Source organism: Girardinichthys multiradiatus, chromosome 9 (genome assembly GCF_021462225.1).
Source record: "Girardinichthys multiradiatus isolate DD_20200921_A chromosome 9, DD_fGirMul_XY1, whole genome shotgun sequence".
Lineage (NCBI taxonomy): Eukaryota > Metazoa > Chordata > Actinopteri > Cyprinodontiformes > Goodeidae > Girardinichthys > Girardinichthys multiradiatus.
Window position 1 is genome coordinate 23,890,159 of NC_061802.1, and position 24,919 is coordinate 23,915,077.

At 38.8% G+C, this 24,919-nt stretch overlaps 4 protein-coding genes across 4 annotated transcripts; 2 read left to right on the forward strand and 2 right to left on the reverse strand.

Annotated features, from left to right (window-relative positions):
• The first annotated feature begins 355 nt into the window (after positions 1-355).
• Positions 356-5,931, forward strand: rpf1 (ribosome production factor 1 homolog). The gene is made up of 9 exons (XM_047375222.1): positions 356-679; positions 829-885; positions 1,028-1,108; positions 1,198-1,293; positions 1,708-1,861; positions 2,177-2,259; positions 3,015-3,196; positions 4,842-4,968; positions 5,182-5,931. Exons 1-9 carry the CDS (start codon positions 440-442, stop codon positions 5,221-5,223), a joined length of 1,062 nt encoding a protein of 353 aa, XP_047231178.1. The 5' UTR covers positions 356-439; the 3' UTR covers positions 5,224-5,931.
• Positions 5,932-8,029: 2,098 nt separating this feature from the next.
• On the reverse strand, positions 8,030-10,056 carry LOC124874370 (guanine nucleotide-binding protein G(I)/G(S)/G(O) subunit gamma-5-like). Its single transcript, XM_047375711.1, has 3 exons — positions 9,859-10,056; positions 9,569-9,717; positions 8,030-8,290 (listed from the first exon to the last, which is right to left on the reverse strand). The coding sequence occupies exons 1-2, from the start codon at positions 9,937-9,939 to the stop codon at positions 9,592-9,594; spliced, it is 207 nt and encodes a 68-aa protein (XP_047231667.1). The 5' UTR covers positions 9,940-10,056; the 3' UTR covers positions 8,030-8,290; positions 9,569-9,591.
• spata1 (spermatogenesis associated 1) lies at positions 10,031-17,729 on the forward strand. Its single transcript, XM_047375709.1, has 13 exons — positions 10,031-10,145; positions 10,667-10,896; positions 11,001-11,107; positions 12,771-12,891; positions 13,046-13,099; positions 13,207-13,570; positions 14,335-14,488; positions 14,703-14,769; positions 14,865-14,979; positions 15,052-15,174; positions 15,277-15,443; positions 17,263-17,361; positions 17,475-17,729. The coding sequence occupies exons 2-13, from the start codon at positions 10,834-10,836 to the stop codon at positions 17,616-17,618; spliced, it is 1,578 nt and encodes a 525-aa protein (XP_047231665.1). The 5' UTR covers positions 10,031-10,145; positions 10,667-10,833; the 3' UTR covers positions 17,619-17,729.
• A 59-nt stretch (positions 17,730-17,788) lies between these two features.
• Positions 17,789-24,777, reverse strand: ctbs (chitobiase, di-N-acetyl-). The gene is made up of 7 exons (XM_047375710.1): positions 24,590-24,777; positions 23,093-23,231; positions 22,601-22,809; positions 22,343-22,514; positions 22,155-22,252; positions 18,357-18,521; positions 17,789-18,260 (listed from the first exon to the last, which is right to left on the reverse strand). The coding sequence occupies exons 1-7, from the start codon at positions 24,701-24,703 to the stop codon at positions 18,063-18,065; spliced, it is 1,095 nt and encodes a 364-aa protein (XP_047231666.1). The 5' UTR covers positions 24,704-24,777; the 3' UTR covers positions 17,789-18,062.
• Positions 24,778-24,919: the final 142 nt, after the last annotated feature.

The window sequence follows — 24,919 nt, forward strand, 5'->3', positions numbered from 1 at the left end:
CAGAAATATGAACAAGAAAGAACAATTTTAAGGAGAGAATTTGTAGGTATTAAAGAAAATTTTATATTGAGAGATACTTTGCAAAGAAGTTTAGGTAGCAAACATATTCAAATTATAATTAGATTTTTCAAAAGCACTAAATTAATAAATAAAATTTGATTGTTGTAACGGTAAATAAGATTTAAAACCATGAAGAACCACACTCCATACCAGTCGGTGGCGGTAATGCACATCATAAAGTTATTTGCCAACTGCCAAAAAATAACACAGAAGAAGAAGAAGAAGAAGAAGACAGTACGCCTCCTCACCACTAGAGGTCCCACACTTTTATTTCTGAACTTTATCTATTCACCTCCCTCTCCGGAAGTGAACACACTCTAACAGACAGCCTTAACACACGTGAGATAACAATCCAAAACAGATCGGTGGCACACGAAAGATGGATATTACAGAAGTTCCCACCAATCAGGGCAGCAAAAGCAAGAAAAAGAAAAGCAAGAAGTCAATGAAAACAAATACGAAGGTCAAAAACGTAGAGGTAGAAGAAGAGCGCAGCGCCGCCGTGGAGAAGATGACCGAGTCAGCGGCTGCGTTTCCCCCCACATTTAGTGTCTCTGAGATCAAGAACAAGCAGCGAAGACACTTCATGTTCATGAAGCTCAAGCAGGAGAAGAGGAAGGTAAACAGAGAGCCTACAGGACCAAACTGCCCTACAGCAGAGTTAACGTTTCTCTGTCGGAATGACAAAGTGTCCACACATATACTGAGTCTTCTCATTTGTATTGGAATGTGTTTAAAATCTCATGTCTGTTTTATTTTGTCTTTTAGCAAAAGCTTCAGTTGAAGAAAAAAAGGAGAAAAGAAAGGGAAGCTTTAGGTGACAAGGTGAATGTTTACACTTTGTGTTTAAGCTTTCTTGCCTGTTTTTAGCTTTTATAATCCTGTTTGTCCACCAAGTAAGACCATTTTCTATTTAATGATTCATCTCTTTAATCATTCACTCTATGTTATTGTATTTCCAACTTAGGCGCCACCAAAGGAGGTCCCCAAAACGATAGAAAACCAGAGAGTGTTTGATGAGACAACAGTTGACCCAGAAGATGAAGAGGTTTGGATTTTGTTTTTTGCTCTCCTCTGGACCTATATAGATAGATATTGGTATATAACAAATGTTTTGTTCATTTTACTCATGTCCAGGTTGCTTTTGACGAGGGAACTGATGAATTTTCAGCGTATTTCAACGGGTTGACAAATCCCAAAGTGCTCATCACTACATCAGACAGACCCAGAGGGGTGAGTGACTGCTGGTTGTCATCATAAATAAGAGTTTTACTTGTTTTGAGTTGAGATTCTCAATGACAACCCTTTACTAGTTTTAGAATCATGTGATATGGATAATTTGCTATTTCAGTTCATTCGTAATATTTTTATAAGAAGAGTTTGCATGGTGAAATTAATGTTGAAGAATGCAGCAATAGTATAGAGTTTAGGCAGTTGTATTAAAAAAAAATGTAACCTTTTATGAATGTAGGAATAATTAATTTATTTGGATTTGGCTCAATCCAAATGAGAATTTAGTTGTAAATTTAGTTTGTGTAATTGAAATTTTAAAATCGTTGTTGGGCTTCAGCATAAAAAAAACACTCTCCCTCTCCCCTTATATCATAAATGCCAAGCCTCATTAATGATATCATTTGTGTCTTGCAGAGAACAATGAGGTTTTGTGAGCAGCTGGCCAGTGTCATCCCAAACGCTCATGTTTACTACAGAAGAGGCCTCGCCTTAAAGAGAATCATTCCCCAGTGTGTTGCCAGGAACTTCACGTACCTGATAGTCGTCAACGAGGATCGCCAAGTGCCCAGTATCCTGACTTTATAAAGCACTTCAGATGACACCAGGAAATCCCTTTTGTTCCTGGTTAAATTTTTAACTGTTACTCTACTGCCTGCACAATATATTACAAATCTATCATCATCGCAATATCTGTGGGCAAAGAATCCAAGCTCAAAGAACAGATTGGATTGGAATAAATATTAACTAATTATATAAATGTTATCACTTACCATCTGGGGGTCTGTGATTGCAATAAATCCAAAACCGCAGCAGCAGCACAAAGTGTTTTGTTTTTTGACTTTGTTTTGTTTCTAATGCCAGGATCCTTAACGGTTCTTTTAAGATGGTTTGGTTCTCTGTCACCTTCCTGATGGGCCAACTGCACACTTCAAAGTCAGCAGTGTTCGACTACGAAAAGAGATGAAGGCAAGTGAAATAAATTCATCCCTACAATAAATGCTTTGTTTGGGCACAAATCTGAATTCACATCTCCTTCTCATAGAAAGTACTCCTGGATCAGTGCTTCTTGGTTCTTTTTTCGGTCTCTGCTCTGTTCTCTCAAACCCCCAGTCGGTCGTGGCAGATGGTCGCTCACACTGAGCCTGGTTCTGCTGGAGGTTTCTTCCTGTTAAAAGGGAGTTTTTCCTCTCCACTGTTGCTACATGCATGCTCAGTATGAGGGATTGCTGCAAAGTCAACGCCAGTGACTGTCCACTGTCTCTACATGCTCATCCGGGAGGAGGGAATGCTGCAAGTCACTGACTGGATGCAATCTGCTGGGTTTCCTTAGATAGAAAAACTTTTTAACCAATTTGAATAAATAACTGAATCTGACTGCACTGTTCAATGGTTAGGATTAATTGGAATGTATGTACCTGACTTGAAATCTGTATGATTTGATTGAATTGACCTTTTGAAGTGCCTTAAGAAGACGTGTTGTGAATTGGCGATATATAAATAAAACTGAATTGAATTGAATCTCTATAAAACTGCATCAGGTTTCTTACATATTCTGAAAAGGTCTGGAATTTTCATTTAAGTAGTTTCCACTTCTGGATAATAAATATGAACCACAGTTTGTCAGATTGACTAAAACTGGTATCCATCCATCCATCCATCGTTCTGTGTTTTTACAGGCCCCATGTTTGTGCTGATCACTGTCCGGTTTCCACTGTTTTCAGAGACGAGGTAAAGATCCAACCGAACACTATCCAGAGGTGATCCTCAACAACTTCACCACCCGCCTTGGTCACAGCATCGGTCGTCTGTTCGCTGCTCTCTTCCCACAGAACCCTCAGTTTGTGGGTCGACAGGTCGCCACCTTTCACAACCAGAGAGACTTCATCTTTTTTAGATTTCACAGGTAAACCTTCAAGCTCAATTGTGCACACATCCTTCCTTTTCCAGGAATGTTTTTTGAAAATATTCCAGGATTTGTAAAGTGGTGTTTTATTTTCATTTTTGTGTGGATGTAAGTAACACAAAATCTTTGATTTTAAATCCCAAATGAGCAAAATCATAATGGTCTTTAACCTCTAAACATCTGCAGTGGAAGAATTAAGTAAAATCAAACTTTTCTCCTTTTTGGTTTAATTAGCATCTTTTTGATAAGATATATCCTGCTTTTCAGTACATGTGGTATTTTGCAAGTGTTTAAATGTTTATAGAAGTAAAATGGATGCTTGTCATCAGACTCAGATGAACTTCTTGTGTTAGATGATTTCTGTTTGTCGTGTCTTCCCACATTTTTGGTGAAGCATTTGATTTTATTGGCCAATGCTAATCAGTTGAGGTGATATTGTTTATTAGAGATATACTGTCTGGAGGGCAACAACGTGGCAGCCAGAGGAAAAATAAGATTACCTGAGTGTAACGTACAACAACTAACTAGACCCTGAACACTTACAGGTGAAACCAGGTATTTACATACACTATATAAAAAGACATCTAACCGTTTGACATTAAATCAGACTTTTTCTGAAGCTTTTCCTGTTAGGTCAGTTAGGATTACCAAAATGAATGCTGTTTATTAAATCCAAGAATAATGAGAAAGATTTTTATTTTAGACTTTATTTAAATTCAGAAGTTTACATACATCGTTTAGTTTTTTGTGGAGTTGCCTTTTGAACCATATGACTTGGGTCAAATCTTTTTACAAACATCTCAAAGTAGTCTGCTTGAGTTTTGTCCCTCTCTTCCTGACAGAACTGTTGTAGCTGAGTCAGGCTTGTAGGCTGCCTCACACACGTTTTCAGATCTAATCAGAAATGTTCTCTGGGATTCAGATCAGGGCTTCGTGATGACTTTTCCAAAACACTGACTTTATTGTCCTTAAGCTGCTTTGTAACTAATGTGGTGGTGTGATTAGGATCTACCTATACCTGCTTCAGAGATGGGATAGTGTTCTCAGGCATTTTGCAAAAAACAAGTTCCTGTTTGAGACAGACAAGCCATCTCCCTCTAATAGTATGATTGCTAGACATTCCCATGCTGTTTATGTTTGTTTGAACAGATGAACGTGGCTCCTTCAGGCATGTGGAACGTGAACCCGAAGTAAAACCAGCCTTCAACCACTATTATCTTCCTGATATCTTTGCTGATTTCGCCTATGGTCGTTTGTGAATTAACCTACAAGAAGCTTACAAGCTATGACATCATCATCATCTGGGCTTCCCAAATTGTTTAAAGGCGTAGTAATCTTACTGTATGTAAACCTCTCAATATGAAGAAAGAGGTGAAAAAATGTCTCATTATTCTGGCATTTAGCAAATAGAAGAAATCCTCCTGACCTAAAACAAGAAACATTTAGTTTCATTTAATGTCAGACAGTGAGAAGAAATGTTTTTGTGTCTTTTTATACAGTCCATCATGGTCTAAGTGGCAGCTTTTTGCCTGTCAATAAATAACACTACCATATATTGGAAAAATCTAGCCAAGGTTAGAAAGAGTAAAGATTTAGTTTCTTTTTTAAGAAGGTCAAATAAATAGTTTATGGTATTTTTTATAAGGTACATCTTCAAGAATGAGAAGAAAGTTGGTATTCAGGAGCTGGGACCTCGCTTCACTCTGAAACTCCGATCTCTACAGAAGGGCACGTTCAACTCAAAGTATGGAGAGTACGAATGGGTCCTGAAGGTGAGCCTGTTTAGTTAAAAAAGAGCTTTAAGTGATGTTTAGAAATGTTTTTAATGAAAAGGCCAGTGTATTTATTTGCTTACATCTGCATGCATAATACCTGTTATTACAATATATTCCAGTATTTTAGAATTAAAGTAAGGTGCAACCTGGAGAGCATATGTCATGTATTTAGTTTTATTTCTTACTTTACCTTCGTACTTTATCTTTCAGCGCCATGAGATGGATGCCTGCAGACGGAAGTTCCAGCTTTAAGCTCTCCGTGTTTATTGTGATCAGAAGATGTCCCGGTTTAATGTCCAACAAACATTTGTGGACTTGCACAAATTTGCTTCATAGTGTCTCAGATTCTTTGAAGGAAACCTGTGGTAGCTGTACAAAGAACCAGCTTTTAGTGATGAGGTAGGGTTGGTATGTTCTCTGGAAAGAAGTCATGTACACACATTATATTCTTTAATGAGTAGTTATTTGGAGTCGACTTTCAGACTCTTCAGAGTTGAGTTAAAGGTTGAACAGTGAGAGATGTCTTCATGTATTTGAAATTTTTTTATTAATTTATTGGAACAAGGATTTGTGTTATTCTCAGAAATAGCCATTTTAACACAAAACCGATGTTTACCAATTTAGTCAATTCTCAAGGTCTGTTAATGAAACATGTTGCATTCTGGGTCAACCTTTCTACACACACACACACCGTTTAGTGTGTGTGTATTTACATACACTCACACAAATAGGACAGGCCCTGATGACCACCAAAGGGAGGTCCCCAGCATGCACCCTGATCAGACATCCAAACCACCTCAGCTACTCGTCTTGATGCGGTGAAGCAGTAGCTCTGCTCCAAGCTCCTCACCCTACAAAGGAAGCATTTCAGCCGCTTGTATCAGAGATCTTGTTCTTTTGGATCATCACCATGTGAATGAGTGTTGAAGTGTAGAGACAAATAAATCAAAGCTTTGTTAATTTGGCTAAGGCTCCTTCTTCACGCCATCATTACTGCAGATGAAGCCCCTGAGGTTCTCAAACCTGATACCTTCTTCTCCACAAGTATATATTGAGCTCCTGAGCATTGTGAAGTGTTCAGTTTATATTTACATGACGAATTCTCTTTACCTTGAGACAACATGCATATTTTCCAACAGTACAGGTCCTTCTCAAAATATTAGCATATTGTGATAAAGTTCATTATTTTCCATAATGTCATGATGAAAATTTAACATTCATATATTTTAGATTCATTGCACACTAACTGAAATATTTCAGGTCTTTTATTGTCTTAATACGGATGATTTTGGCATACAGTTCATGAAAACCCAAAATTCCTATCTCACAAAATTAGCATATCATTAAAAGGGTCTCTAAACGAGCTATGAACCTAATCATCTGAATCAACAAGTTAACTCTAAACACCTGCAAAAGATTCCTGAGGCCTTTAAAACTCCCAGCCTGGTTCATCACTCAAAACCCCAATCATGGGTAAGACTGCCGACCTGACTGCTGTCCAGAAGGCCACTATTGACACCCTCAAGCAAGAGGGTAAGACACAGAAAGAAATTTCTGAACGAATAGGCTGTTCCCAGAGTGCTGTATCAAGGCACCTCAGTGGGAAGTCTGTGGGAAGGAAAAAGTGTGGCAGAAAACGCTGCACAACGAGAAGAGGTGACCGGACCCTGAGGAAGATTGTGGAGAAGGGCCGATTCCAGACCTTGGGGACCTGCGGAAGCAGTGGACTGAGTCTGGAGTAGAAACATCCAGAGCCACCGTGCACAGGCGTGTGCAGGAAATGGGCTACAGGTGCCACATTCCCCAGACCTGGGCTACAGAGAAGCAGCACTGGACTGTTGCTCAGTGGTCCAAAGTACTTTTTTCGGATGAAAGCAAATTCTGCATGTCATTCGGAAATCAAGGTGCCAGAGTCTGGATGAAGACTGGGGAGAAGGAAATGCCAGAAGTCCAGTGTCAAGTACCCAGAGTCAGTGATGGTCTGGGGTGCCGTGTCAGCTGCTGGTGTTGGTCCACTGTGTTTTATCAAGGGCAGGGTCAATGCAGCTAGCTATCAGGAGATTTTGGAGCACTTCATGCTTCCATCTGCTGAAAAGCTTTATGGAGATGAAGATTTCATTTTTCAGCACGACCTGGCACCTGCTCACAGTGCCAAAACCACTGGTAAATGGTTTACTGACCATGGTATCACTGTGCTCAATTGGCCTGCCAACTCTCCTGACCTGAACCCCATAGAGAATCTGTGGGATATTGTGAAGAGAACGTTGAGAGACTCAAGACCCAACACTCTGGATGAGCTAAAGGCCGCTATCGAAGCATCCTGGGCCTCCATAAGACCTCAGCAGTGCCACAGGCTGATTGCCTCCATGCCACGCCGCATTGAAGCAGTCATTTCTGCAAAAGGATTCCCGACCAAGTATTGAGTGCATAACTGTACATGATTATTTGAAGGTTGACGTTTTTTGTATTAAAAACACTTTTCTTTTATAGGTCGGATGAAATATGCTAATTTTGTGAGATAGAAATTTTGGGTTTTCATGAGCTGTATGCCAAAATCATCCGTATTAAGACAATAAAAGACCTGAAATATTTCAGTTAGTGTGCAATGAATCTAAAATATATGAATGTTAAATTTTCATCATGACATTATGGAAAATAATGAACTTTATCACAATATGCTAATATTTTGAGAAGGACCTGTAATGTCCCTCAGTGCAAAGAAACTGATTTACAAACTGTCAGACAAAGGATAATAGTGATAACATCCTCATCAGGAGTTGCATTTCTAAAGAAATATTTTGTTCTTTAAAATCAGAAGCATAAATGAGGAAATTGGACGGTGTCCCACAGCCTCAGGCTTCAAGTGAGGGATGAGTAACAGTTACAGTGAACTATTCCAGAAAGTGGGTTAGGTTCTGCAGTAACCTGCATCAAATGGCTGAATCCTGCCATCATTACCATGCAATAAAGCATGCTCGTCTGTTCTGTGCAGCTGCTTTTTGAGATAAATTGAAGTTCTCAAAATATTAAGAGGGGAAAAAGCATGGAACTGCATATGTAAAATGTGGAAACAGTTGCATTTTATTAAGGGATGAAACATTTACATTTAAGAAGGCACATGTGTGTTAGTTCTACATAGGAAGGCTGATGCATTTCTTATGCACCCAAAAAAAAGACACAAATTTTTTTTTTTAGGAAGGTTAAAGTTAAAAAAGGCTCAAGTTAGATTCCTGGCCCGAATTTCCCAAAGACTCCTGAGACGATTCCCGTCTACTTTGCAGGACCCTCCAGCTGAGCTTTACAAGACATCATCCAAAACCTACAGAAACAAAGTATGTGTTGATAAAACAACGTAAAATATTTTAATCAAAAAGCCACATAGCACACATCTCCAAATTTTAGCAGGATAAACTTCAAATAGAATCACCTTTCTGGAGCATGCTTGAATGGAGCTTTATCACACATTAAGGCATTAGTTGGTTTTATCCTCCAAAAAGACCAGATAGTTTTTTTGGCATATAACTATTGGTGACACAGATATGCCTGTAGACTGAAATCAGGAAAATATTCTCCTGAATAAATCCACGGTGAATTATGGGTATTTGGGCCTAAAACAGCCATAATATAATCATAGTATAAACAGATGAAGCAAAATGGTGTCAGCACCCGCTAAATTCTCCATAATTTTAAACCACGGCAGCATTTGACACAACCTTTGTTTTATTTGTGTTGACAATTCAAAAATGTTGCCAATTTACCAAACATATAGGTGATCTGTGGTATTAATACTTTCAGTTTGTTTGCCCAGACAGAGAATCTTTCAGTCGTTCTCCTGCAGCCTTACATGTCCTCAAGATCTCTCAGGTTTCCTACTTCAGGGTGGTACATTGAGGTGATCGGGCCCCTAAACTGAGGACGCAAGGACCTCTGTGTATTAGCCAGGCTCAAACTCTTCCATGTTAAAATCTCCCTTTAAAACGCATCTATGGTTAATATTTTTTAATCTTTAATATAGTTTCATCTTTTTATTCAACCCTATTTTACTTGTCAACTTAAATAGCACGCTAACTTTTAGGTTTATATTTTAAAAGGTGAATTATAAACTTGAAATTTTAGAAAACAACATTCATCGTGGGTTTGGGAAACAAAAAGAGTTTTAGTAAATGGTAAAAAAAAAAAAATGATTACATACACACACACACACCTTGCTGATAAATTTATTTTAGCCCACATTTGGGCAAACTTAACTCTTCAAGGACAACTTTATTTACTACTTTAAAAACAAAGTCAATAGTAAAAGTAATCTCATAAGCCGGACAAAAACGAGAAAGCCTGATGTTAATAATAAAATAAACTTTAAAAAAGTTGTGAAATTATTATGTGGTATATAACAAAACAATAAAATTCGGATGCCGGGTTCTACTCGTAAAATACCCTACAGAAAGAGGTGAATCTTTAAAGCGGATTAAAAGAGGTTCTTGCTTAAAAAAAAAAAAAAAAAACAAGACTAACAGTAATATTGCTGACCGCCATAAAATAACCCCCTTTAAACCTATGTTGAACAGATAGTGCTGAGAAAGTACATGTTTGTACTCACAGCGGTCGTTCGGCCTGTCGGTACTATAGGAAGGAGCAGACTTTCTGCGGTCTGAACGGGTTGTTGCTGGAAGACATGCCGGTGAGCAGGGGGTCCTGCTGGGCGTTCTGGAGGCAAAACTGCTGGAGATCCGCTGCGGCCTGGGAGACCTGGAGTAAACACACGCCGGTTTGATGAACTATTTCTGCTAAATGAATAGAGATTCCAAAAACCTCATCATCCAGACCGTTCCGATAAACACAAACATTACAGAAACACGTCTTCACAGACACTAAATCTCTAAAAGTTACCTTAACTCTGTTGATACTCGCTTCCATGCGCAACTGTCGAACAACTTTCTTCATGGCGACGATGTTAGCTGGTCCCGGCATTACTGCGGTCTGGAATGGCTTTAATATTCAAATGATAAGAATATAAACGTTTACGCAAGCCAGTCGACGCTAACAGCTACCAAGCTAACGTTTTTGTCTTTCAGGGAATGAGAGCTTCCGGTTTTTTAAGGCGTGTCCTCTAGTGCTGCATTCATGTGTCGTTTTGAAATTAGGTACATTTGAGATTTTTTCGCTGTGCTGGAAAAGTAAGTTAATATTCGATGAATTCGATATTAGGTATATTTGTTGGTATGTTGAAAAAGATTATGGGGATGCAATTATTCATTCTTTCTGTTGACTTAATGTCTTAAGTGTCTGTAGATTGTATATCATTAGAGATAGTATTTGCAGTATTATACGTAATTACTAAAATGTTTTCTTTTTTTACATAAAAATAGCTCGAAATATCTTTTTCTGTCAAAATACATTTAAAAAGTTTAGAAAGTTTGAGTTGTGATAAATCCCACAGCAATTAAATCATCAAATATATTGGAGCTAAAAAATTGGAGCCATCTAGTGGTGAAGATGCTTTAAAGGTTTTTTTTTAACTAATCAAAAGGGCAAAGATTAAATATTAATCAGAACAAATACCGTTGATGCTCAAACAAAAATTGAGACATACATAATCTATAATATTTTATTATTTAAAAACTGTAAGATTCTCTTTGATCTTATACATTGAGAAGTTGTTGGGGTTGTTTTTTCACCATGTCGCTATCATCATCAGCTCCAGAGCAACCAAGGTTGGCACTCTCATAAAAGAAACAGTTGGATGGCTGAGTGTATTTAATTGCTTCCTGGCAGTCTTGGGTGTCACAGCGCAGGCAAACACAACCCACTAAATCTCTTCAGTTTAGGGGTTCACTGCGTTTCTTACTCTGAACCAGACTGACAATGGAACTGTCTTGTGAGTCAGTGCGATATACAGAGGACAAAATGAGACCGGCCAGCAGGAAGGTATGCTAAATCTTTGTTTTTTACATTATATATATATTAAAAAAACATCTTCAATAAGCAAGTGTCTATAGTGTACAGTGAAATTAATTTTTATTTATGTGTAGTTTGTGGAGCTTCATGTGCTGTTTGTGCCAGCTGACCAGTGGAATATGAAACTAAATAAAGTCCCAGCTAAAGCCGCAGAGACCTTTATTTCTGCTGGCTTCATCAGGTGAACGTGCTTGAAATGTTTTATTTATGTTACCATTCAAAGGATAGCAGTTGGTATTAAAAAGAGGTCTGATAATTGAAGCAATGTATGGCTCCTTGCAGATCGTATTCATTGAACGTTTTCACATTTTCTGTCAGATCAACCACAAACTTCAGTGTATTTTATTGGGACGTTGCTTGATGGACTAACATATGTTATTAAATACATTCAAGACATAAAAATCTGGAAAGTAGGGTGTGCGCTCATATTCGGTCCCTGCTTGTCAATACTTTTGCGAACCAACATTTTACAGCTTCAAGTCTTTTGGTTGATGTCTTATCCAGTTTGCACATCAAGAGACTGAAATTTCTGCCCGTTTTTTTTTTTTTTTTTTTTTTTGGCAAAACACCCCAGGCTTGGTCAAATTGGATGGATAACATCTATAAACATCAGTTTTTAAATCTAAACCATTCCATCGTGGCTGTAGTTGTAAGGTTAGGGTTGTTGCCTTGCTGAAAGGTGAACCTCTACCTCAATCTTAAGTCTTTTGCAGCTTCAAACAGATTGTCTATATTGAGAAAAATATAGATTTAATTTATTTATTAAGTAAAGGACTATTGCCTACACGGTGGCACAGTTAGTAGCACTGTTGTCTTGCAGCAAGAAGGTCCTGGGTTCGACTCCTCCTTCTGCATGGAGTTTGCATGTTCTCCCCTGTGCATGCATGGGTTTTCTCTGGGTATACTCTCGCTTCCTCCCACAGTCCAAAAACATGACTGTTAGGTTAATTGGTCTCTCTACATTGCCCTTTGGTGTGACTGAATGTGTGCATGGTTGTTTATCCTGTGTATGTGTTGCTGTCCAGGGTGTACTTTGACTGCTGGAGATAGACACCAGCTCCCCCACGACCCTGTATGGAAGAAGTGGTAGAAAATGACTGACTGTTGGCAGTAATTGGTTGCACTTGATTTTATTTAAGGCTATCAGGATGAAGAGGACAGGACACAAATGTACACCACACTTTTTTCTTTGTGAACAATTTTGAAAACCTTGTATCTTTTTCCTTTTACTTCTTATTTATATATAAGTCTGTTAGTTTATCACTCAAAATTTCAATAAAATACACCAATGTTTGTTCTTTTAACATGACAGAAGTAGAAAAAAATACTTTTGCAATACACTGTTATCTGCAGAAATCATATTTAAAAGCAGTGATAATTTAAATGTATTCCAGGCATTTAATTTGTTAAATATGTGTCTTAAGTATGATTCAGTTGGTAAAATCCTGTAAATTTTTTCTGTTAACAAAAGATTTAAGCTAATTAAAACATTTTCTGATGCTTTGGTAGAGAATTTAATTAAAGGGAAAAAATGAGGTTGTGAATGGGTGTAAGATCCACTATATTTTCCAATAAAACATTCTTACTGTTGTTATGTTAAGTTTACCTTTATTGTCATTTACAGCATAAAAAAACATGATGGAACGAAACGTTTGACACCCAGTTCAGTGTTACCATGAAAATAATATTTTTCATTATTATTAACTATTAAATAATTAAAATTAGCCAATATACAAAATATGTAGATATACATTAAACTTAGCTAGGATTTAACAGTTTTACTTAACCCCTGACTGGTGCATATGTTGTATCCTTGGTTCTCCTTTTCCTCCTGGTGACATTAGGGTTTATCCTGAAACCACCCTGCAGACTCTGAGGGGTGAGCTGGGCGATCTTCTTGGCAGAGGAGTCAGGAGCATCCATAAATTCTCCTTCCTGAAATGTGTGGGTCGCAGTCTGGCGCTGGTGAGTGCAGCAGGCAGTTAAGAGGCCTTTTGTAGGGCTGATCGTTTCACTACGCAGACAGTGCCTGATTCAGGGAGACTACAATGAAGGCTTTAAAGGCTGTGAATGGGGTTTACTGCTGCTGTTCACACAATATAATTCTTCTCTTTTACAGGTCAAAAGTAAACAGGAGACGGATCTGAAAGTGAAAACATTCGCCCCACCATATGTATGTTGCATCCATTTATCCTATTTTTATCCTGCCAAGTTGATCAGTTTTTTACTTTAAATCACTCTATCAGTTCCCTTAAATGAGATGTTGTTGCTTGCCGGCAGGCGGCCCAGCCAGAGCTATACCTGCTGCCCACACTGGAGACAGACAGCAGTTTCGGCTCCCAGTCCTTCACCACGGATTCCAGCAGCAGCTCCCCAGAGCAGCAAGTCTATCTCCACCCATCCAAGATATTCGGTGTGAAAACAGGGACAAAGAAGCCCATTAAATTCCCCCACATCCCCCAGTGTTCCCAGCAACCGGTTCCTGCCTCTGGGCTGGAGGAGGAACATGAGGATGAAGAAGATGAAAAAAACAGTAGCTCCTCCCCAGAGGAAGCTCCAAGCTTCATCAGGAGAGCAGAGCTGGAGAACCGTGCAGGGAAGTCTCGGAATCAAAGGGCGCTGCAGCTTGTTACACTTAGAAAAGGTATTAAAGCAGTGATTCATAACATTTTCTCAAACAAGAGTTTATACTGCTGGGCCTTGCATAAGATGTTTATCACCACATCAAATAATTTGATCCATCCCCACATGACATTGCTTTTTAAGGATTTATTTAACTCTCTTGTAGAGAAACAACATAATAATACTTCATTGATAATATTTTCTCTGTAATAAACACGTTATAAACTCCTCCATTTTAAAATACCTATTGAAACATGTATGGAGGTTTTATTACATTTTACAAGACAAAACATCAATAAGATGCAAATCTGATGATAAATGGGCAAACAATAAAGTTTTATGGATTAAATGGACCATTTTTGGATGCTGTCTGGGATAGGGATGACTGAACAAACTGTTTTTTGTAATTAGATTTACAACAGATTGATTTATACGTCTTTTTGTAACAGTTAAACAATAAAATATCAATAACAATAAATTAACAATAAAGTAAGATATTAAAGCATCTCTTTTATTCTACAGCATTGTATTTAAAATTGCATTTTCGCCCCTTGGAGATGGTTTTTTTTTTTTTCTTTTTTGTCACACTTAAATGTTTTAGATCAGCAGTAAGCTTTCAGTATCACAGATGACCTGAGAAAACACCAAATACAGTTTTCAAATGAGGATTTCATTTATTCCCTTACTGGAAAAAAGAGATCCAAAGCATTCTTATCTCACAAACAAAACCTATTAGGCATACCTTAATTAAAATAAAATAAACATTTACTTGCTGTATGTCTACAGCTTTAGAGGGATGTGAAGCTGATTCAGCCCAGGCGATGTGGTCACCAGAAAATGAGGAGACCTGGCAAAAAACAAAACATGAACACAGAGACAGACATTCAGGGGCAGCGGGGTCTCTGGAAGACCCGGATTTAGGCTTTTTGATCACAGACAGGTACCGTATGTCAGGCTTGAAAGCCGCCGCCTTTTTCCTTCAAATATAAACATGGTCATTATGGCCAAGTGTTTCAACTTTAGATTCATCAGACCACAGGACATGTTGCTGTCTTTAGTTGCAAACTGTAATGTTCCTTTCGGAGGATGTATTTATCCATATAAGAGAAATGCTTGTGATGCTCGTGTTTTGCAGCTGTGCTTGTATGTTTTAGTGTTGGGAAATATAAGTGCATAGATCCACAGACAGAGAGGGCCATCAGAAACAAACCAACAAATGGGGTAATGTTCAGCTTGTGTAAGATTCCTTTCAAAAAACATAAACATGTCTGTTTCGATCAGTATTTATGTTGTTATTAAATTTGTTGGCGCTTTAGGTATTGGAAAGGCCAGCCGTGTTTTCGCAACCTGTTCAGTGCACAACTTCACCCCGAGGTCCAGACTTGGCCACCAATAAAGCAGCTTCTGCTTCTCCAGTGTTTCTCACAAACCGTAAGCAATGGTCAGATTCTTGAGCCTAATACTGATGTTTTGCAGTCAAACATGTCTTATCCTTGTAAGCAGAGGCGCTAATGGAGGAAATAAAACTGGTGAGGGAGGAGAGGACGAAGCTGGAATGGACAAGACAGCGGGTTTTGAGAAAGGGAAAAGACTTGTTGGCTCAGAACCGACACCGCAGGAATCAAGGTGGGAGAGCAACTTCTAGGTGGGAAACAAATCAGTCTGAGTTTAAAATAATATGTTCTACTACTACTACTCTTTTTTTCCTCCTTCTTCACTAACATAAAGCACGTGACAGCTGGAAAAAGCAATACTTTGAAACCAAGAAGGCCACAGGAACACTGGAGGAACATCTGAGAAACTTGAGACAGGAACTGGAAATATTTTACAACAAAGTCCTGCATCAGCTCCAAGCCAGAGAGAAAGCAAGGCGACACGGGATGTCCTCAGAAAAGGTCCCAAACGCTCTGTTGCACTACATAATCAACATTATCACACATATTAGGAACAGATTCATTTAAACATACAACTTTAATCAGAGGATGAAACTATTATAGCTACTGAAAACAGTCCAATCAGTTGACTGCAAATAGTCAGATGAACATAAAGTCCAAGATATATTCACAACATAGAAATTTGTTATCAATTTTAAATTGAAAGCATACATCAGTAGCATATATCCCCGATGAAAGAGTTAATTATGAAAGCATTGCTACTAGTGTTTTACAGGGTGTCAATTTAAGTTTTTTTAAGAAAATTTATTATACTATCTTAAGCAAGGTTAAGAAAAGTGAGGATGATGCTCTTTGACTCTGGCATTTAACTCCAGGGCTTTAATAGCTGGGTCACCTAACTTCATTGTCTTCTTACAGTACAGGATGCACCTCAGAGTGGTAACTGGGTTTTAGCCAACCATTAAAATCCCTGTTTTCAAGCAAGGCTGTGCTAAATAAGGAGCTGGTAGTAGATACAGTTAAGGATCAATTTAATTTTGATCTGCTAACGTTAATAAGAGCCAACATTAGTAAGAGTAGCTATAACAATTAAAATGGTAATTTGTAGAAAAACAGCCAATTTCAGTAGCAGAGATGTGCGATAAAAAAAAAAACACACTGATGGAAGAATTATTGAATGAACAATTTTAAGATGTAACTTAAAGTAACTTATCACCTTGTATGGAAAATCTGGACATATACGTGTTTTAAAGCTTAAAATTTAAATGATTGAATTTATAACTTTTTTTATTTTTACCACCATGCAGAACCCTTAAGTTTAGGATTTTCTTATTTTAGATAAAGAGGAGAGCAATTGTGCTAAAAGTCTTAAACTTTAGCTTGCCAGCACAATGGCTTGTTCACCCTCACATGTATGTAAGGGTAAAGGCAGCAAATTGTAAACCTTGTTCAAATGATCAGCTCTCTAGCTGACATTGACAAGTTAAGTCTTGTGTTTTCAGGTAAAAATGGTCTTCAGTTTGCCATGGAAATAACAGAGATATTGGAGATCTGAAGTGCATGAGTGTGGAAAACCTTCCCAAAATTAAGGAAGTTAGTAGAAATCTTATGAGACTCTATACTTGGGATTGGGCAAAAAACACCTGGAAGTTGGGAAATAAGTTGTTCCAACCAGAATGAGCAAAGTTCTGTTTATATTTTTAAAAAAAGGTTACTAGATAACAGCACATGTCCCGCTGTGAGGTTTGGAGTGGGTTGGCTCAGAGATGTCTGTTGCAGGCGTTGACAGGTATGCAAACAGCGGAAAGGTAGTTTGAATGTTAGAAAATCCTGGAAGCAAATATAACACCATCGAATTTAGGAGGAAAAGACGAAAAAGTGAATGAAGAACAAATGGAGTACGTCAAAATGAGTAAGGTCAAAGGTTTGTACACGGCTCAGTAAAGCCTGCCTGACCTCAACCCTATCAAATGCTGACACCCTAAACAAGTAATTTATGCAAAAAACAAACAGAAAAGCTGGACATTAAAATATGTACAAGCGGGGATATTTAATTAACGACTCAGTATTCAATCCTTCTTCTTTAAGCCCACCTACCTGCTTTTTTTGACACTGAAATTATGATCAAAAAAGGTAATTTTGCTAAATCTGCAGTTTTTTGTGAATTTTTGGACATCAGGATATCTTTATATGGGAAATATATAGAGGTGGATCATTGAACTTTCTTACATGCTATTAAACATTCAATATTTAAATTTTTTTTGTTCATTCCAAAAAGTATATGTCCTGTAAATAAATTAATCCAAGAGCAATATTTCAGAATGGGCTCATCATTCAGATCATGAGGGAAAGCTATGAGATCGACAACTTGAAGAGGAAGGTAGAAGATGCCAAGATGAAGCTGATAACAGAGACGAAGGTAATAATCAGTCCAAGCTTGATGGCTATTTGTGAAATTGTCTGAATAAATACTCTAGCAGACCTGGAATTGATTGTAAAACAAACATTTTTTTTGTTTTTTTCCCCTACAAGTTGAGGAAGCAGGCTGCTGCAGAGCTCAAAGACCTGAAGGCTGAACTTGCACAGAAAAAAACATCAGTCATCTCCTTCCTGGATGGACTAGAAACACAACATGAGGCAAAACACAAGTTTAAAGCAGCTTCATCAACAACCTGAAGAGGACTGCTCCTCCTAGCCTTTAAAAATGGACCACTGTGCCAGATATTTGTAGCTGTTTGTATGTGGTTCAATGATTTTCTAACTTTTATAAACTGAACACAGGTTTTCCTTTTGTTGTCATTGTCTTTTTTCTGCAACAGCAGTATAACACCAGGGAGTCTACAAAATTAATTAGTACAAGCTTTATTAGAACAAAGTAAAGAAAATAAAACAGTTATTGAAATGTTTATCAAAAACAATCTGTGCAAATGCTTTTAAAGTGATTGTCTTTGTTAGCAAATCACATTACAGTACAGCTAAAATAAAAGCCAATGTGCAAGTATGCATCCCTGAGGATGGAGAGATGCTGCTCCCTGTTACCTCTATAAAAAGGAAACATGTTTAGAAGCAAACAGGAGCGGGCTCAGCGGCTCAGTAAAACTTCCCGCAGCAGCATTCAGTTTATTCCAGCTTGGATCCTAACAGAGCATTCCACATCAGCGAGGTCTGCTGCCTGGCTACAGGATCATCACTGTAGTCCAAAATGTTGCCGTTCCACATGCCGATGCCCCTCAGGCCTTTAGCCATCACGTAGTCTGCTTTGGGACATAGACTCTGCGGGTCATCGTACCAGACCTGGTGGCTCTGTCCTGTCTCGTCCTAAATAAACCAGTGGACGAAAGAACAAAAAAATGACAATTTCTCTGTATTTGTTGATAGTATTGTTTCAGGAGTAGGGTGAAAAAAATGACACGCCTTGTAATAGAAGTAAGGTGCTTTCTGCCCGTCATCCCACAGTCTGCCGGACGACGTTGGGCTATTGAGCTGCCTCATGATCCACTTGTATGGTTTTTGGGTTCCTGCTGCATCACTGCAAGGAGCTCCACGGAAAGGGACTTTGGCTATGTAACAAATGCCCTCCTTGTATGAGAAAATACAACAGAATAACACAGTAAGGATCAAAAAGCAGGTCCAACAGCATTCCCATGACGCAAAAAGAAAAACAAAAGCTCAAACCTAAATCACCTGCAATTCTTTTTAGAATAAATGTATTTTTGTGTTCTGTGACAAAGCTGTGGTAAAGCCTATTAGCATGAGAATGAGAGTATTGTCTTTTTCTTACTGCTGGCTAATCAAAAGAAAACCAATAAAATCTGTAGTGCTCTGATGATTTTCTTTCATGTGTGAAGCACCTTGTTTGCGAGAGAATTTAAAGTAAAATACAAATTTTTAAAAGAAATGTATTTCACCCTTTTCAGAACTAACTGATCTGACCATTCTAACAGAGTACCTTTTCTAATGTTTTAGATCAAAACTGGAAAAATTTCATTATTTTTAGATGATGAAACTAATAATTTTTTCTGTTATTTACTGAATGCAGCATTGATGGATATCACAGTACATGGTCGTCCTCTCCCTGATTGGTGGATCATTAGCAGCTATTAATGGTCAAGCTGAGAATAAGATCAGTGTTCAACTAAAACAGTGTTTTACTCTTAATTATGTGTGTGTTGATGTACAGGGGTTGGACACTGAAACTGAAACACCTGGTTTTAGACCACAATAATTTATTAGTATGGTGTAGGGCCTCCTTTTGCGGCCAATACAGCGTCAATTCATCTTGGGAATGACATATACAAGTCCTGCACAGTGGTCAGAGGGATTTTAAGCCATTCTTCTTGCAGGATAGTGGCCAGGTCACTACGTGATACTGGTGGAGGAAAACGTTTCCTGACTTGCTCCTCCAAAACACCCCAAAGTGGCTCAATAATATTTAGATCTGGTGACTGTGCAGGCCATGGGAGATGTTCAACTTCACTTTCATGTTCATCAAGCCAATCTTTCACCAGTCTTGCTGTGTGTATTGGTGCATTGTCATCCTGATACACGGCACCGCCTTCAGGATACAATGTTTGAACCATTGGATGCACATGGTCCTCAAGAATGGTTCAGTAGTCCTTGGCAGTGACGCGCCCATCTAGCACAAGTATTGGGCCAAGGGAATGCCATGATATGGCAGCCCAAACCATCACTGATCCACCCCCATGCTTCACTCGGGGCATGCAACAGTCTGTGTGGTACGCTTCTTTGTGGCTTCTCCACATCGTAACTCTCCCGGATGTGGGGAAAACAGTAAAGGTGGACTCATCAGAGAACAATACATGTTTCACATTGTCCACAGCCCAAGATTTGCGCTCCTTGCACCATTGAAACCGACGTTTGGCATGAGTGACCAAAGGTTTGGCTATAGCAGCCCGGCCGTGTATATTGACCCTATGGAGCTCCCAACGGACAGTTCTGGTGGAAACAGGAGAGTTGAGGTGCACATTTAATTCTGCCGTGATCTGGGCAGCCGTGGTTTTATGTAGCTTCCTCTTGCGTCCACAGTTAATCCTGTTGGATGTGGTTCGTCCTTCTTGGTGGTATGCTGACATTACCCTGGATACCGTGGCTCTTGATACATCACAAAGACTTGCTGTCTTGGTCACAGATGCGTCAGCAAGACGTGCACCAACAATTTGTCCTCTTTTGATCTCTGGTATGTCACCCATAATGTTGTGTGCATTTCAATATTTTCAGCAAAACTGTGCTCTTACCCTGCTAATTGAACCTTTACACTCTGCTCTTACTGGTGCAATGTGCAATCAATGAAGACTGGCTACCAGGCTGGTCCAATTTAGCCATGAAACCTCCCACACTAAAATGACAGGTGTTTCAGTTTCATTGTCCAACCCCTGTACATGATCAGATCCAGCTCAGTTGCAATAAATGAGATAATTATTGACTGATCTTTTAAAGTACTCGTACTCGTCGTCTTCCGCTTTATCCGGGACCGGGTCGCGGGGGCAGCAGACTCAGCAGAGAAGCCCAGACGTCCCTCTCCCCAGACACCTCTTCCAGCTCCTCCGGGGGGAGCCCAAGGCATTCCCAGGCCAGCCGAGAGACATAGTCCCTCCAGCGTGTCCTGGGCCGTCCCCTGGGCCTCCTCCCGGTGGGACGTGCCTGGAACACCTCCTGAGGAAGGCGTCCAGGAGGCATCTGGTATAGATGCCCGAGCCACCTCAACTGGCTCCTCTCGATGTGGAGGAGCAGCAGCTCTACTCCGAGCCCCTCCCGGATGGCCGAGCTCCTCACCCTATCTCTAAGGGAGTGCCCGGCCACCCTACGGAGGAAGCTCATTTCAGCCGCTTGTATATTTTAAAGTAATTTATTCTAAGTGAAAACAGAACTGTAATAGCAAATGGTCAGCCTCAAGGTGGCAGTATAGGAAAAGGTATGACATTGGTTGTGAACCAACTATATAAATAAACTAAATTAATAATTGAATTGGGACACAAGATTGGAAAAATAATTTGCTCACAGGGTTCCTACATTTTTTTTTTTCCATTTTGAAATTCCCTGCTTTTTTTTCCCCAGAATCCAGTTTCTCTTGCTTGATTTCCCATTACATTCTGGACATTTAAGAACAACATATTTACTTAGTTAAGTTTTATTATCTGTTATGTTATGTATCTGTTATGTACATGTTCCACAAATCACAAAACATCACAACCATGAAGTCAACTTCAAATCTGTACCACCTTTGATTGGCTCTTCTTCAAAATCTATTGGACTTCTTCAATCTGGACAGAATTGTATTAATACAGATTTCCTTATAGCACAGTTTGTGATCAGAGACACATTCATTTTGTTTATCAAAATTATCATAAACAGTGACTATGCTATATTTGTCATTCATCTGTGGGCTCTTCTCAGTAAATTAAAACACCAAATGCTATTTTTTCCCCATTTTGCCATGCTAAAATGACAAATTTCAATGCATTTTATTGGGATTTTATTTGTCCAATACATAGTATTGAATAATGTGAAGTGAAAGGAAGTATCCCCACAGCATGATGCTGCCACCACCATGTTTTATTGTTGGGAAGGTGACTTCAGGGTGATATGCAGTGTTAGTTTTCCATGTTTGGAATGTAGGCAAACGCTTAAAAAGACTTTTTGAAAACCAGGAAACCTTTTGTTTCTGCACTACTTTGTGTTGGTCTACCATAAAATTACAATAAAGTACATTGAAGTTTTTGGTTGTTATGTGGCAAAATATGAAGTTCAAGGGGTGAGAATACTTTTGCAGGGCCTTGCAAGATGGGAAACAGCAATTCAAACGTAATAATAACTAGTTTAACATTTCAAAATGTTTTTACATAAAAAAAAAAAAAAGAAATACATAATAAAGTATTTAAACTCAAACATTTCTCCATACTGTGTTTTTTTACTATTCTTATTGGGCTTTGAAAAATGAAGAAATCAAATTCCACCATTTTCAAGACTGCTTAGATTTAAATGTTTCATTAATGGTGAGACAAGAGGAAAAACGAAATAAAAATGCAGCTGGATTTCTTTTCTTTTTTAAAAGAACATACTTCATGCCAGTCTGTTCCAAATGTTGATAATGCCCATCCTGTAAAATGTTAATCACCAACGTATATTGCTAGGATTATCAAGCATTAAATATCACATGTAAAGTGTGCGGCTTGTCATTAAATATTACCATACCTGAGAAAGGTTAACACATGGATAGTCATAGCCGTACCACGGCACTCCCATCACCAGCTTCTTTGAATCAATCTTCAGATCCAAATACTGATCGTAGGCTAAAATGGACAGATAAATAGTATATCCATTAGTTTCCATTAACAAGCTGATTGGTTCTCAATCCTAAATGTGCGTCTGGACCTAGAGACCTTTCAGAGTTTGGCTGAGCGGGGCATTTGCCATTGCAATGCAGTCACCGGTGATCTGGCTCTGCTCATCGTAGGACATCACAAACACCAGGTCACAGGATTTGGCGATAGTGACGTAATCATAGCAACGTTTATCGATACATTTTGGTGACCAGGCGACATCAAAGGAAACCTAAAAATCAGAAAAAAAAAAGGAATGGCAATGGAAAGTTTAACAGTAAATGCTTACTGCCACAGAATGGGGAAACAGTGTTTTACCTGGGAGCCTGGGATTTCCCTGTGGAAAGCCTCAGTTGTCTCATTGACCAGTGCTGTCAGAGCGTAGTATTCTGGTGAGCCGTCGTCCACCGCTTGCTCAATGTCGATGTTAATCCCATCCATGAACTGCTTCTTGGCCAAACTGACCTGTTCTGCTATCCACGTGGTTCTGTTGGCTTGGTCCACGATGAAGGGAACATGAACATCACCTTGACAATTACAACAGGAAATATAAAGATATGGACAACAGGTCAATGAGCAGACATTAAAATGGGGTCAACAGGGCAAGACCTTTCCTGCAAGTCTTCCTCCTCTCTCCACCCTATTTCAAGACCGCCAACTTTGAAATAAAGGCTACTAGTGCCACAAAAAAAGAAAAAAAAAACTGAGGTCAATAAAACACATTTGTATAAAATAATAGCTGCTCTGAAGCAATGAAGGTCGGTAAAGACGTGAACTTTCATAAAGTATTTAGGCAAACTGTGATCTCACCTTTGAGGACAACTCGTGCTCCTTTGGAGTGAGCAAAACACATGAGCTCAGCATCATACTTCCCAAAGGCTGCCACTGTCGTCACCATGCTCCAGTTGTAAGATTTCCATGTCTTCCCTCCCACATCAAATAAAAACACCTAGAAGCACAGTCATAATTGGAAGGTTAAGTTTGAGGTGTTTCACAAACAGAAACACCTCAGCTTTTTTTTGTTTTTGTTTCTGTTAACATATTTTCATTCGGCAGGGTAATGTGTGCAGTCTCATTATTACCACGGGACTATCATTGATACAAGACTGAAGTCTGACACAAACTCTGAGGCAGCCAGTAGAAAAACGTAGCAGCCCTTCTTTTGCTTCAGGAAATTGACCTGCCTTCATATTGACAAGACCTCTGCGGTGGGATAGCAAACAGCTGAAGAAGATGATGGCCTCAAGCGATCACTCGCAGCTTTTATGGTGGAAAATTTCTGGACCAAAGTTTGCAGGACGAAGAAGTACAGAAATAGCTTTCCTGCTGCTAATGTTCATCTGAATAAGTAATGCCTTAATTTGCACTTATATACTGTATCTATGTGTTTAGCTTTTAGATGGAAAACTGTTTTTTTATTTTTTTATTTTAGGGTTAGTAGCTTTTTTAATACTAGATATTTTTCAGGGTTTTAATTTTGTGGTTTAATGAAGCGTTTTTATCCTTTTTTCAGAATTAATTCTTGATTTGTCCTTGTGAATATCATCCAACATCTGTTTTTAGTGTCTACCTAATGGTATCATTTGAAGAGGTCTCTTATACAGTTTTCATATAAAAGCCCCATATGTGCTCACACTAACATTTCCTTTACAGTCCTCCAATAAAGATATGAAAAATAAAGATTCACCAGATTTTACGGCAATTTGTTTAAAGTGGGAGGATACAAGGAAGAAGAGACACACATTTAAGTCTGCAAAACCAAATATTTCCCCATACATCTCCAGATCTGGAAAATACTGAAACCAAATTCCACAGTTTTCCCAAACTGCATAGAAACCCCGAAGAAACGGAAGTGAATCTGTATCCTCAGAGTTAAACCACACAGTGTTTTCACTAATAAATGGTGAACAGTATTGAACAGCTGCTGGATGGATGTTTCAGTTCAGAGACCATGTTAGCTGAAATGCAGAAGGACAAAGTGTGTGTTTAAAAAGGATGAACTATATACACCGCACAAAATAGTCTCTCTACAATAACTTTAGCAGCCAAACTTTCAAATGTTCTCATAAGATCTGGTGAGACTTTTGAATGATGTTCATCCTCCAAGTCACTGTGTTTCATCCAAACTTTTAAGGATATTAATCACTGCAATCTTGGGTTTAGAATAGTCTATCATTAATAAAAAGCCTTATTCCGTCATATAATTGTTAACCCGGATCAACAGATTTGTCTTCACAGACAGAAAATCTGCTAGCAATGAAACTTCACGGTTTTGTGTTGAGAGACTAAGCTGGTGGTTAGCGTTACCTCAAACTCTCTCTCCGCACGGATTGGCTGACAGAGCTCCGGCCTCTCACACGGACACACACCAGAACCGCTCACACCCAGCAGAACCGGCAGAAACACAACGAACGGCAACATTTTGTCGGTCCAAAGAGAAACAGCAGCAGATTATGGTGAAGCTAGCTGATCATGTGAACTTTTGTACGGGGTACGAGATAGGACAAAACTCATCCTGTCAATAACAAGTCATTGATCTTAAGAAGAATGTGCTGCAGGGCAAATCTGACATCGTGACTGACATCGATACGTTCAGCATATATAAACATACGTTACCTATCATTGATTATTATAAAA

Coding starts and splice junctions, on each gene's coding strand:
- rpf1 (XM_047375222.1), top strand. CDS start 440: ATGGATATTACAGAAGTTCCCACCAATCAGGGCAGCAAAAGCAAGAAA. Junction 1,294..1,707: donor CATCAGACAGACCCAGAGGG/GTGAGTGACTGC, acceptor TGTGTCTTGCAG/AGAACAATGAGGTTTTGTGA. Junction 2,260..3,014: donor GACTACGAAAAGAGATGAAG/GCAAGTGAAATA, acceptor CACTGTTTTCAG/AGACGAGGTAAAGATCCAAC.
- LOC124874370 (XM_047375711.1), bottom strand. CDS start 9,939: ATGCCGGGACCAGCTAACATCGTCGCCATGAAGAAAGTTGTTCGACAG. Junction 9,718..9,858: donor CGAGTATCAACAGAGTTAAG/GTAACTTTTAGA, acceptor TGTTTACTCCAG/GTCTCCCAGGCCGCAGCGGA.
- spata1 (XM_047375709.1), top strand. CDS start 10,834: ATGGAACTGTCTTGTGAGTCAGTGCGATATACAGAGGACAAAATGAGA. Junction 11,108..12,770: donor ATTTCTGCTGGCTTCATCAG/GTGAACGTGCTT, acceptor TGGTGACATTAG/GGTTTATCCTGAAACCACCC. Junction 17,362..17,474: donor AGCTGATAACAGAGACGAAG/GTAATAATCAGT, acceptor TTCCCCTACAAG/TTGAGGAAGCAGGCTGCTGC.
- ctbs (XM_047375710.1), bottom strand. CDS start 24,703: ATGTTGCCGTTCGTTGTGTTTCTGCCGGTTCTGCTGGGTGTGAGCGGT. Junction 22,253..22,342: donor GCTCAGCCAAACTCTGAAAG/GTCTCTAGGTCC, acceptor TGTCCATTTTAG/CCTACGATCAGTATTTGGAT. Junction 18,261..18,356: donor CACCTTACTTCTATTACAAG/GCGTGTCATTTT, acceptor TGGTTTATTTAG/GACGAGACAGGACAGAGCCA.